At 40.8% G+C, this 14,881-nt stretch overlaps 1 protein-coding gene across 2 annotated transcripts in view; it reads right to left on the bottom strand.

Moving 5' to 3' along the window:
- Positions 1 to 4,094: 4,094 nt before the first annotated feature.
- cdkal1 (CDK5 regulatory subunit associated protein 1-like 1) overlaps positions 4,095 to 14,881 on the bottom strand; it is a 630,648-nt gene continuing 619,861 nt past the window's right edge. For both annotated transcript variants that reach the window (XM_078241916.1, XM_078241914.1), the window contains one exon: positions 4,095 to 4,599. In XM_078241916.1, coding sequence (XP_078098042.1) covers positions 4,423 to 4,599 — 177 coding nt within the window. In that variant the 3' untranslated portion in view covers positions 4,095 to 4,422. The remainder of the gene's footprint in view (positions 4,600 to 14,881) is intronic.

Raw genomic sequence — 14,881 nt, 5'->3', positions numbered from 1 at the left:
AGTCCGGTTCCCAGCACGAATAAAAATGCATAAAAGGTACTGGGTAGATCAAGACTACAGTTAAAAAGTATTCCTACAAAGTAATAATCAGACTGCATCTGCTGTACAATATAGCCATCTCATCAGAGAAATCCCTCAGTCCCGTATAATATGATCCAGCATGAACTGGAACATGTCCTACAAAAATAAACTGCGGTGCTGAGCGGAGAACTTCTCTTTTCAGCAACCAGGGATCATGAGTAGAAATTGTTGGGTGCATAAAAGGCTTGATTACAGGACCAACATCCTGCACCTGAAATGAATCAAGTCATATTTTAGGCATTGCTGGTGGCTGCCTACACAAATGCACATGAGAAAACTAATACCCGTTTTAGACTGCCTGGCAGAAATTACTTTGTGATGACCAGAGGCCGCGTTGGGCCTACTGTTGCTCAGGATTTTCTAGTGTTGCTGCGGCCTGCACCGTTTACCAACAAAAGATATCGTTTCCTTTCAAAAAAGAAATTGAAGAATCTTTCCTGTGGAACCTGAAAACACCACTGCTCTTTCAGCCATCCAATATCCCAACCGCCCCCTATCTTGAAACTTACATTTGTTGGGGCAGTTGGTCCAAATATTTCCATCTCTAAATGAATGAAGTCCCTGTGGAAGTTTCCTAACAAGGCCTAAAGCCCAATTTTGAGCCAGATGGGCCTCCATTTGGGGTGGATGCTGCTTACGTAGCACTCATCTGGACTCAGAAGTGAGCCCCGATCAATCTTTACTCTGCTAACTGTATAGACATTCCTCAAAAACATATTCAAACGGGCCTTTGCAGATTAATGCATCTTAACAGCTCAAATCTCAAACAGAAAGAAACAGATAAGCCTGTCATCTATTTTGCACCTCTGCTGAAGGAAGAGCTATTTCATTTCTTAGTGAATTTATTTTCGTAAAAGATGAAAAATTGATATGATCCGAAGAGAATCCAGGGTTGACAATGCTGTGTTTGTTTTGAAAACAATTTCAGAAGCTAGTCAGCAATGACGGGAAAGGTGGATGCAAGTTTGTGCTGGTGCATTTTTTTTGGCCACATTTGAAGCAATGTGAAGAGTGAGCAGTCACTCAGATGCTGCTTTATGCCTTGTTACGAACAGGAAGCACAACTTATCTATCAACTGACATACTGGAAAGAATGAAATTGGAGGCCAATTGGCTATTTCAAATAAAATGAGTGACACACTCACAGATCAGATCATTTATTATGAGGTTTCATTTGGAGGATATATTTGCAAAATTCTCAAACTTGTAACCTATGCTGCACATAAAGTTTGCAACCAGGAATTTCTTTGACTGGGTCTTTGCAAAATACATTTCAGTCTTGAAGCCAGTGAGCTTCACATGGTATGGAATTGCTATGTTGCCTCAGTGTGACAGCTCCTATTACTATCAAGCACTTGGGAAGAGATTTTAATTTTAAACTGTGAAATTATAATTGCTTCTCTTGACTGTAGGTTTATGGCACCATAGTATGGGATTGTGGGTAAAGTCTACGGTGCGACACTGGGTCACGTTAATTTTTCACAATTCACAGAACATTTAGATAGAAAATTGGCTTCTTGCAAGAATGGTGACAATTACTGTATCAACGACTTAGCCACACAATTACTAACTCATTTACACTCACAAAGTCCAACGAATACACTTGATAGCTTTAATGCTGAAAATGAAAGCAACAGAATCCAAAAGTCATGCATCATTAAGAGACCAAAAAATTAGTGATTGCTGAAGGTCTTGTTCTTGATGTGTTTTCATAAAACTAAGAGAATAGGGGTCTGTTTACTTGTTTATTTTAGTGGCTGGTTTATCTGTTTGATTTTCACAGGTTTGAATATATATCTGGGATGGGTCTACTCTGAACATTGCTACCTCACTTATGAATAAACACTAAATCCGAACACACAGATTTAAAGTAGTCACAACCAGTTTAGGATGTATGCAAATTAATGGGAATGCTATTTAAGATTTATACATTACTCTGAAGCTCAAATTTAGAATTCTCATCCTTGTGCTGAAATGTCTCTTTCGCGTCGCCCTCTCTAGTTCTGTAACCTTGCTCCAACCATCCAAGAACTTGGCACTCCTGGCCTCTTGTGCATTCCCAATTTTCTTTGGCTCTCCCTTGGTGACCCTGCCTTCAGTTGTATAGGCTTTAAGCATTGGAATTCCCTCCCTGAAGCACCCTGTCTCTCTCCATATCTTTATGATATTCCTTAAAACCTCCTCTTACACCAAGTTTTTGATCCCGTCCTAATATCCCCTGCAGTGTCTCAGTGTAACTTTTTTCCTGATTATGCTCTTGTGAAGCATTTGAAATGTTATACTACATTAAAGGTACTTTATAAATGCATGTTGTTGTTGACCACTCACAGAGGCAGCAGGGCTGCTTATGCTTTCAGACAGGAGTATAGTAGCCTCATGAAGCTGCCAGCCACCTTTATACTTAATATTGCAAAAGGTGATTTGAGTCTTAAATTCTCCGTTTCTCTCTCTGTCTTCCTGTTTTTCTTCCCCTCCCTCTACTGTTTCCCCTCAAGCTCTACCATTCAGCACAACGTGCATTACTGAGTGACTAATGCAATGACTTTTGGTTAAATGTTATAATTAGAGGACAATGGGAAAAGGACAGGGATTGATTGAATAGCTCCCCCAAATAGCTAGCACAGGCATGATGGCTCAAATAGCCTCCTTCTGCTTTGCATCATAGAACCACAGAATCCCTACAGTGCAGAAAGCCACCATCCGGCCCATCGAGTCTGCACAGAGCCTCCAAAAAAAGCATCCCACCCATTTAGGCCCTCCCCCTTATTCATGTAACCCCGCACATTTACCATGGCTAATCCACCTACCCAACTTGCACTGAACTGTGCGAGGAAATCGGGGCACCCAGAGGAAACCCACACAGACACGGGGCAAATGTGAAAACCCCACACAGTCACCCAAGGCTGGAATTAAACCCAGGTCCATGGCGTGCTAACCACTGTGCCACCGTACCGCATCATTTCAGGACAAGAAGAAATAAAATGTAATGTTCAAAGATAATTTAACTTTCAACTATGTTATAGTATTGGAGACAAGTGTGCTGCCGGTGACGGTACCCTCATATTGTACAGCCAAAGGGAAGAATATTTTGAATAAATCAACATTATTAGCTGCCTGGCTAGTTTCCTGGTAAATTTCTTCAATGATTAAATTATAAAGTCAGTAAATTTTAAATCAACCGTCTGACCAGGTTCAGGAGACTGTAATGACAAAGATATACTTCACGTGACAATAGTTTCCTCTCAATTTTCACATATGATCTATGAATTTTGATTAAGTATCATATCCACAGCATCAAGATCCCATACTGAACTGTATCTACTTACTGAAGTCTGCTCACTATTGTTCCATTAGATAAAGATTCTCTTTAATACAAAGTACATAAACACAGGCAATGAAAGCATACTTGAATGGTAAAGCAGGATGGTGACAACACATCTGGGACAAGTAAATACACTCACCAAATACAACTGAGCACAGCATTGAAACTGCAAAATTCAGCCTGACTCTGTTCATCTGGTTAATGAAAATCCAATTAGAAGCAGTGTAATTAAAACAATGGAAAAAAATAATATATTTTTAATTATGATCATTAACTGTGTTCTTTGACTTCCAAACCCAGCAGGCTCACAGGAACGTGCCAAGTAACGTGATTGCAGTATTCTATATAAAATAGGATGGTTGGTGAAAGCCGCCTTTCGATCTAACAGTAGAAAAAAAGCTGCTCGAGGTGGCACACATTCATCAGTTCATCTCGTTCCTAGACTTTAACACTGTAAGCAAAAGCTGACAGACTTGCCGCTATTTCTATTGAAGTCTTCACTTTACCAGTGGTGAAGGTCATGCAAAGTGATGTGTTCCTTGTGTCTGCACCCATTAGCAAAGTTTCACCTACTCTAACAGTAGGTATTGGCGTGATGTTTTGAGAATGTAAACATCTGAAGAGACCAGAGTTGCGCGCACTGACACATCAAGAAAGGAGAAGTTAACAGATTAACAGCTGGCTGGCCAGGGAACTGCAAATCATTTATATTTTATTGAATCTCGTACAGTTAAAATCTTAAACATGAACACAGATGATTTTACAGTGTGAATAAAAATACTCTTCTCATTGGCTAACAAGTTACACATGACTGCATGATCTTGTACTGCAATAAACATGTAAAAAAGTAAAAAATGTTGCCAATTTTCCTTAAACAAGATAACATTAAATAAAGTGTAAAGTTAGTCTTTAATGTTCAACCACGCATTAAAGTGTCCTCAGTATTATGTGCAAATACCGAGCCTACATTTCTCAGATTTCTTTTTAGGTGGAAGATTGCTCAGTTGACATCAAAGGATCTATCTGAATATCGCCATAGTTACAGCCGTTATCACTGCCAACACAGCCAGGCTTACAGACACTATCTTTACTCTTGGGTCTTTCAGGTTCCAAGGCATTAGGCTTGCACTAAAGGACTTCTCACCAGCAAAACGTGCAGGAAGGGCAGTGCCATTCTTACTCGGGATCTTGATTTCCTAGATATGAGAGAGAGAGGGAGAGAGAGATTATTCCACTGTTTATTTGGTGTCACCATTGATGAGGATCACTAGTGAATATGAGGAAGCACAAAAGATCTAACCCCGAGGCTGAGCAGTCTTTTCAAACCTAAATCACATTACAAATGGCTTTTAGGCTGTATAACTTCAGAAGATTAGAAAGCTGAATTTATCGATCTTCCCATCAAGCTTGGTAAGATGATACACATATTTTATTCCATTATAGGTCATCTGTTAAATCCTTACTTTTTGCATTCTTTACATAGTTTGCCACATTTTGGAGCCTGCAATAGCATTCTTCACCTAAACCAGGAGCAGCTAGCTCCATCATGACAAGACTGGATCAACCTGAGCAAAATAAGCTCAGTTAAGCATGAAAATTGAAAAACAATTTGTTCTTAAATAACATCTTTAACATTCTCTGGCACTTCACAGAAGCATTATAAAACAAAATTTGATAGTGAGCATGTAGGGAGATATTAAGGCAGCTGACCAAAAGCTTGTCAAAGCATTGGTTTTAAGGAGCGCCTTAAAGGAACAGAAACAGAGCCAAAGCAGCTGCAGGTACAGCCACCAATGCAGAACAGGATATTCAGGAGGCCAAAATTAGGGGGCATCTCAGAGGGTTGTGTGGCTGGAAAATAAGATAAAGATAAGAAAGGGTGAAGTGCTGGAGGGTTTTGAAAACAAGGATAAGAATTTTAAAGTGAAGGCATTCTTTAACTGGGAGCTAATGTCAGTCAGTGAGCAAAGGGGTGAAGGGTGAATGGGACTTGGCTCAAGTTTGAATACGAGTAGCTGTTGTCAATCAAGTCGCTTCCTCCAGGTGCAACAATAAATATTGGTCAAAGCAGTCACAGAAAATGGTCTGTGACACACGTTAGAGAGCAAAAGGGGAGAAATCTGTAACAAAAACCTCTGACCTCTACTCTTCACGCCTAACAGATACTCAACATGTATTTGTTTTACCCTGAAAGAGAATTTACTCATTTCAATTAATAAAGTTAACTGCTTTTTATTTGACCTCTGTTCTCCATTCTTTCTTTTCTCTATTTTAGATGATACCTTTGGAATTTGCTCCTCTTTAACTTCTCACCCATTCTTATGACTCTCCTTTCCTTGTACCTTTCCTGGGTATTCTGGTGAATTTCTTACTGAACTGTCTCTTACTGGGGTGGCATGGTGGCAGAGTGGTTAGCACTGCTGCCTCACAGTGCCAGAGACCTGGGTTTGATTCCCAGCTTGGGTCACTGTCTGTGCGGAGTCTGCACGTTCTCCTCGTGTCTGCGTGGGTTTCCTCCTGGTGCTCCAGTTTCCTCCCACAGTCCAAGAGACGTGCTGGTTAGGTACATTGGCTATGCTAAATTCTCCCTCAGTGTACCCGAACAGGTGCTGGAGTGTGGCAACTAGGGGATTTTCACAGTCACTTCATTGCACTGTTAATGTAAGCCTAGTTGTGACTAATAAATAAACTTTAAACTTTTACTTTTACTTTAACAGTCATGATACAAAAAGAACTGGAAGAGGAGCAGCAGTGACAGGGGCAACTTCAGGTTATTATGGTCCTTTGCTATGAGAATACTGGCCAACCTGGATCTTGTTAGGTTCTGGCTTGATAGACCATAATCATTTAAGGAATGTAATGCTTGGAAGAACCAAGGGTAAGAAATAACCAAAAGAATCTTTACTATACAACCTTGAACAAAACAAACAGAAGCAATAATGACTAAATAAGCACAATGTGTGGATAAGATAATGATTCCAAACAACATGAGCATCTGCCTGAAACTCAATTCAACAGACAGGGCCCAGCCCAACCTTTTCACTGCGGCTTTCATTCTGATTGGCTTTTCAACATACTCATAAAAACAGACATATGCCACACAGACAGTGACCCAAGCTGGGAAGCGAACCTGGGTCCCTGGTGCTGTGAGGCAGCAGTGTTAACCACCGTGCCACCCAAAGGGTTGTCCTTTGTTTTAATTTGTTTGAATTTCTCCATTCACCCTAGCTCTCTAACCTCTCAAAGTCCAGTTGATTGTTGTAGAGTTTTAGGTAAATGCATCCTTATCATTTATGACATCAATTTTGCATGCAATCCTCAAGGCTTTCCCGACAAGTGTTTCCTTAGCACAGCAGACAGGTCAGTAACTATGATTCAGTAATGGAATTGAAAGGAACTAAAACCGAGAAATCTACAGTCTTGTATTTATAGTTACCCTCGGGTACACCACAGATTTTCTGGTTGCATCGTTCTGACAGCCAGAAGACAGAACTGTCAAGAGTAGATTGTACAAGCTCTACAATGGACCATAGCACAAGCTAAAACTGAATAATTCCTGATGCTTTACAGAAAGAAGATTGTGGGCAGAATTGTCTGGTCCCGTTGATCGCTGGCACAAATCCCGGAATGGTGGCTAAATCTCGCCAGCAGCCAAAAATGGGCTGCTGTTGATGTGACCAGATTCATACCCAGAAAGGACATGAACCTGAATCTCATAAATTATCATACATTACCATCTGATTATCGGGCTTGAAGCCATAATGTCCACCCGCGATGTATCCTCCCGCCGGCAGTGGCATGATGTCACACAGGCACGAATCACTACTATTTTTCAAACACCAGTCATGATGACCACATCGGGGTGCAGAGGTGCTTGTAGCCCCCGGGGCTTGAGAGAAATACCTGGTTATTGCCCTATGGCACTGCCCCCGGCAGGGGGTCTCCTCCATTGGGGGGTGGAGGGGAATCCCCTTCTGTGGTTGGGGAGATTCCCCCATCCATGGAGGAAGGGGTGCAAGTGGGTGGTGTGGGGTGTTCACCGGGGTGAGGGGTCCCGGTGTCCATGGCGGGAGGTCCTTTAATGAACGTTTGAGATTGGGGTATTCTTTAAACTTGGCACCTCGACCTCAGATTTCCCGTGCTGCCAGCTCCTTCAGGCCCCGCCCCTCCAGCTGGCTGTGTGATCCTCACCAACACTCTGAAATTGCACAGAGTGCTGTTAATTCAGATGAGAAAATACAGTCGTGAAGCTGGCAAGTTTCACACAGCTTTTCTTGCCTGATCCAAAGCTTTGTGCAATTCAGGGAATATTGCGCCCCATGTTTCTGCTATTTCCTTTTTTTATTGGTTCTCACAAAGGAGCATGACTTTCTCTACTCTGTTACAGCCAGCCAGATTGAAAATCCAGATTTTCATTCATTGAATCCCAAAAACATTTTTATTGTTATATACATTTACTCAACTTGTAAACAGGACTGATTTCAAAACCTTACTTATTTTCTTTTCACCAGTTTTCCACTAAAGTCCCAAAGGGTCAAATCTCTGTGAACTTACAACCACTCTGGGTGAACTTACAACCACTCTGCAAACACCATCACTCTTGTATAACAAGTTTTAACGGGAGAATATGCCATTACTTGAAGGCCAATTTGTAATTCTGGTATGCTGCTGGAGACTGGGACATAAAATGTAAATTAAAATGTCCCTTTCAGTTTGAAGAAGAAGCTCTTGCATTCATTTATATATTTGCTGCATCTTGAAAATTTTGGTTTAAATGTCTAATTAAAGCTACCCTCGAGACAGGCAATTTCTGCTAATTAGCAGATTCCACAGATAAAAGGAAGTCGTATGCTGCAGCATATGATATGAAGGTAGAATTTAATAGAAATTCAGCAATTTACAAATTGAAATGTCACCAATTACACAACTGACTGGAACCTATTTTAAGATAAAATGAAATGACATTGGATGAAGATACTTCTGAATCTGCCAATAGCTAACCTACAAAAGGTGGCTTGTTAATGTATTATCCTGCCTGAAACTCCATTGCTTAAGAAATAAAAAAGTGACAGGCTTTTTAGTGGAAACTGGTTGATGAAAAACTTTGAATTTTGCTCAAAATAAAAGTTTTGACTTAAATGCATTTCAGCCCAACATTCTGCAGTATGGGTTTGTGCCACAATATTTTTTCACATGCCAACTTCCCACAGTTTGCATACCATGTTATCATGGTATGGCATTGAATAGAGGCTCTTATTTCCCCACCAATAAAGCCAAATCAGGAGAATCACCACGATCCTTCCTCCGCAGGGCCCAGTGGTCAGTTTCAGAACAATATTACGAGAGGAACAAGTTGCCCACTCACTACCTTGGCCAGGGGTAGTCTGTAAGGTATAGATAGCTCAAAATGGAAGAAAACAAGGGTGTAAAGAAGAACTGCCAATTTAATAACTGTCACAATGTTTTTGTAATGACACATTTGGACAAGATTTACACCATATGCCATATTTGGCAATCATGGAAAGTAAAAGTTACCAAGCATTCATTCAAGAAAGTGTTGCCCAATGTAACCTCTATTTTCTGGTTTGGAGTATGCAGTTGATTTGCTTAATTGCATAGTCTTTCAAAATTATTTTGCATGATCACGCACAGGGGGTAGTTTAAAACTGGTGGATGGTGTTCGGCCTGGGTGAGAATTTTGCGTTTCCAGGTGGCTTAGAGAGAACATAGGTAATGCTCATTCAAAATAGAGGAAATCCACTTTCCAAAACTACTTACCCAAAGCCATTTTTGAAATCAGAAAGTCACTCTTCAAAGAAACTTAATCTTGCTGCTTAATTTGACACCCCGCTTGGATCCCTTGTTTTTAAACTGAAATTCTACATATCACAGTACGCTGTGCTTAAAACTAGCTTCTCCCCTCCTTCCTCCAGAAGTTTAAGAAATTAAATATTCTCCTGTCATCAGGTTTCCTCAGTTCATGGTCCATCCTTCAGATAAGCAATTGGCTAAGTTATCTATTTTCATTACTCTGAAAATATGTTCCTGAGATATTCACTTGTCGTTGTACAAGAGTGGCCTGGGGTATCACTCATGCAGGTTCTTCCCACGTTATGCTCCAGCCCAGGAGCATGCTGTTGAGCGAAATGCAAAGCCCAACTCCTCTTTAAAACAGTTGACTACTTTAACTCAAGCGAAGCGCCACAGCCAATTTTCTTACAGCATTAATGAGGTTGGAAGACAGAAGATGCAGTCAACTGGGAATTAATGATTTGGTGTAATTGATCTCAGGTTTGAAAGTCAAAAGATTGTATCAGAAAGAAAGACTGAGGAAGAAATGTTCTACAGTTTGAGTCTTTGGAAAGAATGGATTAGAAAAAAAGGCTGTGTCATGATTTAGCAAAGTAAAGTGGCAAAGAGGAAGAGCATATAGCATAGCATAGCTACAGACCAGGAGAAACAGAAGAAGAAATTCAAAGGAGAAATGGCCACAAAGAAAGACAGGCAATTAATTGTTTTCAGAGACTACTTCCTACTGTTATGTAGATAAATGCACCAGCTATTTTGCACAGTAATTGCTCAAAGCAATAAGATCAGTAATATTTCATCTGCTTTTGATTGTATAGGTTAAGAAAGAATGATAACTAAATCATTACGAGGCCCCCCTGCTCTTCTTTGATTAATGCAGTGGGATCTTCAGGCACTTTTATGTTCTGTTAATGCCATGAGTAACCTCAAGCTCACTTTAACTCACAAGGACTTGCTAAGAATGGGCTTCCTGGGAGTACTGCGCTTGATAAGAGCATAGGTCTTGCAGACAATTAAGGCATCTGACTTGAACCACTGGAAAAAGCAGAAGAGAATCATAGAATAGAATCACAGAATTCTTACCGTACAGAAGGAGGCCATTCAGCCCATCGGGTCTGTACTGACAACAATCCCACCCAGGCCCTATTCCCGTAACCCTAATTTACCCTGTTAATCCCCTTGACACTAGGTCAATTTAGCATAGCCAATCAACCTAACCCGCATGTCTTTGGACTGTGGGAGGAAACCGGAGCACCCGAAGGAAACCCACGCAGACACGGAGAGAAAGTGCAACCTCCACACAGACAGTGACCCGAGGTTGGAATTGAACCTGGGTCCCTGGTGCTATGAAGCAGCATTGCTAACCACTGCGCCGCCTAAGCGGTCTTGCTTTAGTATCTTGTTCAAAGGATGACATGCTTTCCCAGTGTTACTTTTCTTAATATCACTCCACACTGAAGTGTCAGCATAGATTTCAAGTGCAAACTCTTGATATGGGGTTTGAACTCGTAGCACTTGAATTCAGAGGTAAAACTACTATGCAATGAGCCAAACTGATTATATATAAAATGGAGAAAAAGGAGGATGATGACAATGATAAGAGAAAAATTGGGTGCATCCTATCCAGGAAAATGTTGGGTGCTGTAGAGATTTGTAACAATATAAGTAATCACACAATAAACAAATTTCACTGAGAAAAATTTCTACCTCGGCTCATTTGCAACTCATTCATAAGAAAACTATCAACGCAAGTGAAGACTTCTGCTCTTTTACTCTGGGTTATTTATTACAAAATGGAAGGATGCAAGGTATTCCCTTAAATCATATGCTGCAATAGCATCATAATAATAATTGAAGAGAATTCCTACATTGATGGGAGTTTGGCTGAATTACTTACAACAGAATAACTTATATTTGAAGGTTTCATAAATGAATGAAGCTCAGCACCCATACAACAGCCAGTTAAATCTTCAGACAAGCACAAAACACAAGTCTTAATTTGTCACTATTTTCTTAACATACAAAAAAGTACTGTTGCCTCTGCACAATAATTAATTATGTCCATAAATCACTGAAGGCCAGATAGGCACCCATCGTGAACACAAGTATGATACGAAGGCTATGACCAGATGCTAATGTATGCACACTCACACATCAAATGAAAACCGAATTTGAACTAAGTGGAAATTAAATGAATGAGCAATGTTCCTAACGTGCACTGGAGATTACATTTACAAACATTATCACAGATCTTTAATAAAAAATGTCAGAAAGGGAATAGCAAACACTCATTTGTGATTGCAATACGAAAGCATTTTTTTCTTTATTTCAAGTCAGTGCAGTGGCCTCACTGATGCAGAGCATAAAGTGAACCAAAAAACAGTAGAATTAGTCTGATATTGTAAAAAAATATAAGGGATGATTTTGAGCCCACACCCTTCGGCTTGTTCAAAATATGAGAGCATGATTCGTGCAGGCGCGTTTCTGAGTTCCAATCTTACTGGCCCCTCGCTAGTGGAGTGGCATGGATCATGCTGTGGGAGCGCAGAAAGCTAATTTTAATATATTAGCATATCATTAGTGAGCACTCTCTCCTGGACTTCCCCCCTCACCAATATTAAGTGGGCGCCGGCGTGACATTACACCGGCGCAATTTACAACAGCTTCACCTAGACTCCTGTCATGGGGTCTCCCCAGGTAAGTATAGCTCCTGGGAGATAGGGATATGGCCAGGCAGTGGCATGGCACTGCTCCTTCGCACAGATTGGCACTGTCAGGCTGGCATGGCAGTGCCAACCTGTGCCAAGGGGCTGGCTCCAGTGGGAACCTCTTGGAGGTGTGCGGGGGGGGGGGAAATTTACTTAGATGTGGTGGTGGTCAGGAGCTGACACAGGAGCAGGGGACGCTGGCTCAAACTGTTGCAGTGGGGCGGTTTCTCTCCAGAAACATCACTCTGCCATTTGTTGGGAAGATTTCGCCCATAGAATGTTTCATTAATAACTTTCAGTTCTCATATACTCTGCACTGACATAGAATACAGCTTGCAATATTCACTTCAATTCCTACACTTAATGGGGACGTGATGCTTTAGTATTTTAAGAAATTGAGAAATTAAGGCTCACATTAATTGCTACAGTAGTCTGCTCAGGGAGACCAACTATAGCGCCCCAGGTGACTTACAAATCAAGAACTGAACATGGAACCTTCTGATATGTTTGGTTCAGTGTAACCTCAGGAATGCCTTTATCCTTTAGGCTATTGAGAAAGCTGCACTTATTGTCACCGAATTTCTCAACTCCAACTTATACTGTGACTTTAATTTGGAATTTGCATCTATTTCCACCTCATGGTCTTTCTGACAAATATACTATCCCTGAGTAAGAATGCAATCTGTTCCATGTTTAAATCTATATCACTCCATGAGTAATGGTGAAAGACCGTGTTGCATTTCTGTGATTGCACAGCTGAGATTAGGAACATTGTGCGCGCATGGGAAAATTCTGGATGCACACAATATCAGTGCTCCAAGATGCTGTGCAACCCTATTAAAATTCCCCCAGTTAGATTCCCCTGAGGAACTTGATTTTCCATTGAATATGACTGACAGATGTCTTGTTGCCAGGCCACAACAACATGCTTCATTAAGGATGTGCAAAAGCTTTTGGGCTTAATTTGTTTTCTTGAGGAAATTGTCTCAAATTTCAACTTTTCCTTTTCCTAATGCACCAGGTTAATTAAAAAGACACAATAATAGGCTGATTCAAAAACAGATATTATTGTCTGTTAACCAAACTAACAAGTAGATTAAAAATCTCAGATTTTGAAGAATTCCCTTAAGAAGGGAACTGGATCCTGTAGGAGAAAGCAGGAAGGATACAGAAATCTTCCTTCCATTTGCTACATCTACAGTTGGGTCAGGGTTTACTGTTTTAGAGTAGCTTTCCATTGTCATTGAGGCAAATTATCCCAGTTAAATGACATCAGAAAGGGTTTTTTAATGTCGTAGAATGGTAGAGTGAATTTACATTTAGCAGAAAAAGGCAACTTTATTATGAGATACTTAACAGTGTTCTTCCCTTCTCCCCATCCCTCTTGGAGAGGAACAAAATATATCTTATAAATCTTGAGATTATAAGGTTTTTCTCAGAAATTCTCTCCTGAGAGCACTTGCTGTTGCTTGGAAAACAGTTCCATGGGATTCCTGCTGGAGATGTCCCAACAATGTCAGCCTTGAACTGAATCAGGTTGTGATCTTCTCTCAATCAGGGAGCTTGCTGCCATTTATAGTTTTGGCTGATACTAATAATGGTCACTGGAGAAAGGTATTGTAGCGCACTGTGATCTTGTGCCCAATACCTGAACAGTGAGGACAAAAAGGGGACGGGAGGAAAGCTGGTAAGAGAAGAAAATGGCACACAAAACACAATATGAAATTTGTCTTAACTGGAAGCTCTTTGCAGAAGATACTGTAAATCTTATGGATCATTCTGATTTATTATTAGCTGAGAGAAAAGGATGATACAATGCCACTGGAATGGTCATGTCTGCTACCTCAAAACTTTAACGGCTGCCTCAATAAGAACTGGACATTTAAAACATTGGAAAGGTTGGCAATTCAGAACCTACAGTGGCACAAACCTGTCATGACCTCCAAGGATGTTCAATCACCATTGCAGGAAACCAACCTACTTCAAAAATTCCTGACTGGGGAAATACCATGCCTCCCATTAAAAAAAACACATTTCTAAAGAAAACTGAAGATCAAACTTGCAGTTTTCAAGTCTCAGCTCTTGATTGCCCTATCCGAAACATGCCCAAGGAAAGGTGAATTATTAACAGATCTTAAAATAAAGCATCGCTTTTATTTTATATTGCCCTTGCTTGTCTTTGTACATGGACTAATAGATCCTAAGCAGAACATACTTAAGTGAGTCATCCGAATTGTACATATGGTTCATCACTTTAAGTACTGAAGTAATTACGAGGCTCATTAATGGGCAATTTCTAATTAACATTTATGAGTGTTGCGTTATCTCTGCTTACTGTTTAAATTTCACAGGAGCTGTAGGGGTATGTGTGCCCATCTTCTGTCTCCAGTGATCTGGGGGGGGGGGGGGGGGGGCACATGAACATTTTACCAACAACTAAGTGAGTTTATCAATACACCTAACCAAACCAGCAAAGTTCCAGGTACAGTCCCAGATCTGTGATGTTAATAATCAGTGTGGGCAGCGGTTCACTTGTGAAGAATGTCCTTGTCATCCACATTATAGATGATTGCATCAACATCATGGCCTTGATGGAAACCTGGTTGAGGGGTGATGACACCTGCTCCCAAATGAAGCCTCTCAACCTAGCTACATCTTCCATTAGTTGCCCTGTCAAAACAGCTGTGGTGGCAGTGTGGTGGTTATTACTAAGCCATACCTTGGTCTGAGGTATGCCTGTCCCTGGAAATGCTGGCTGCTACAGTTGTTAGGGGGATTCCTACCTTCCAGGTCTTTTTAAGTTCTTGTTACTGCTCGGCAAATCCTTAACATTCTTAATCTTTAGACTTGAATTTTCAATGTATTCCTGGTTGGAATTGATGGGAGCGTCCCTGCACAGTCATGAGGTGCATATAGATAGGCCCAACTCTGCCTCTCTACCTTCTTGCGCAACACCTCCCCC

Source organism: Mustelus asterias, chromosome 2 (genome assembly GCF_964213995.1).
Source record: "Mustelus asterias chromosome 2, sMusAst1.hap1.1, whole genome shotgun sequence".
In the NCBI taxonomy this organism is placed as follows: Eukaryota; Metazoa; Chordata; class Chondrichthyes; order Carcharhiniformes; family Triakidae; genus Mustelus; species Mustelus asterias.
The sequence above is the reverse complement of the archived record's forward strand: the minus strand, read 5'-3'. Positions and strand labels throughout refer to the sequence as shown.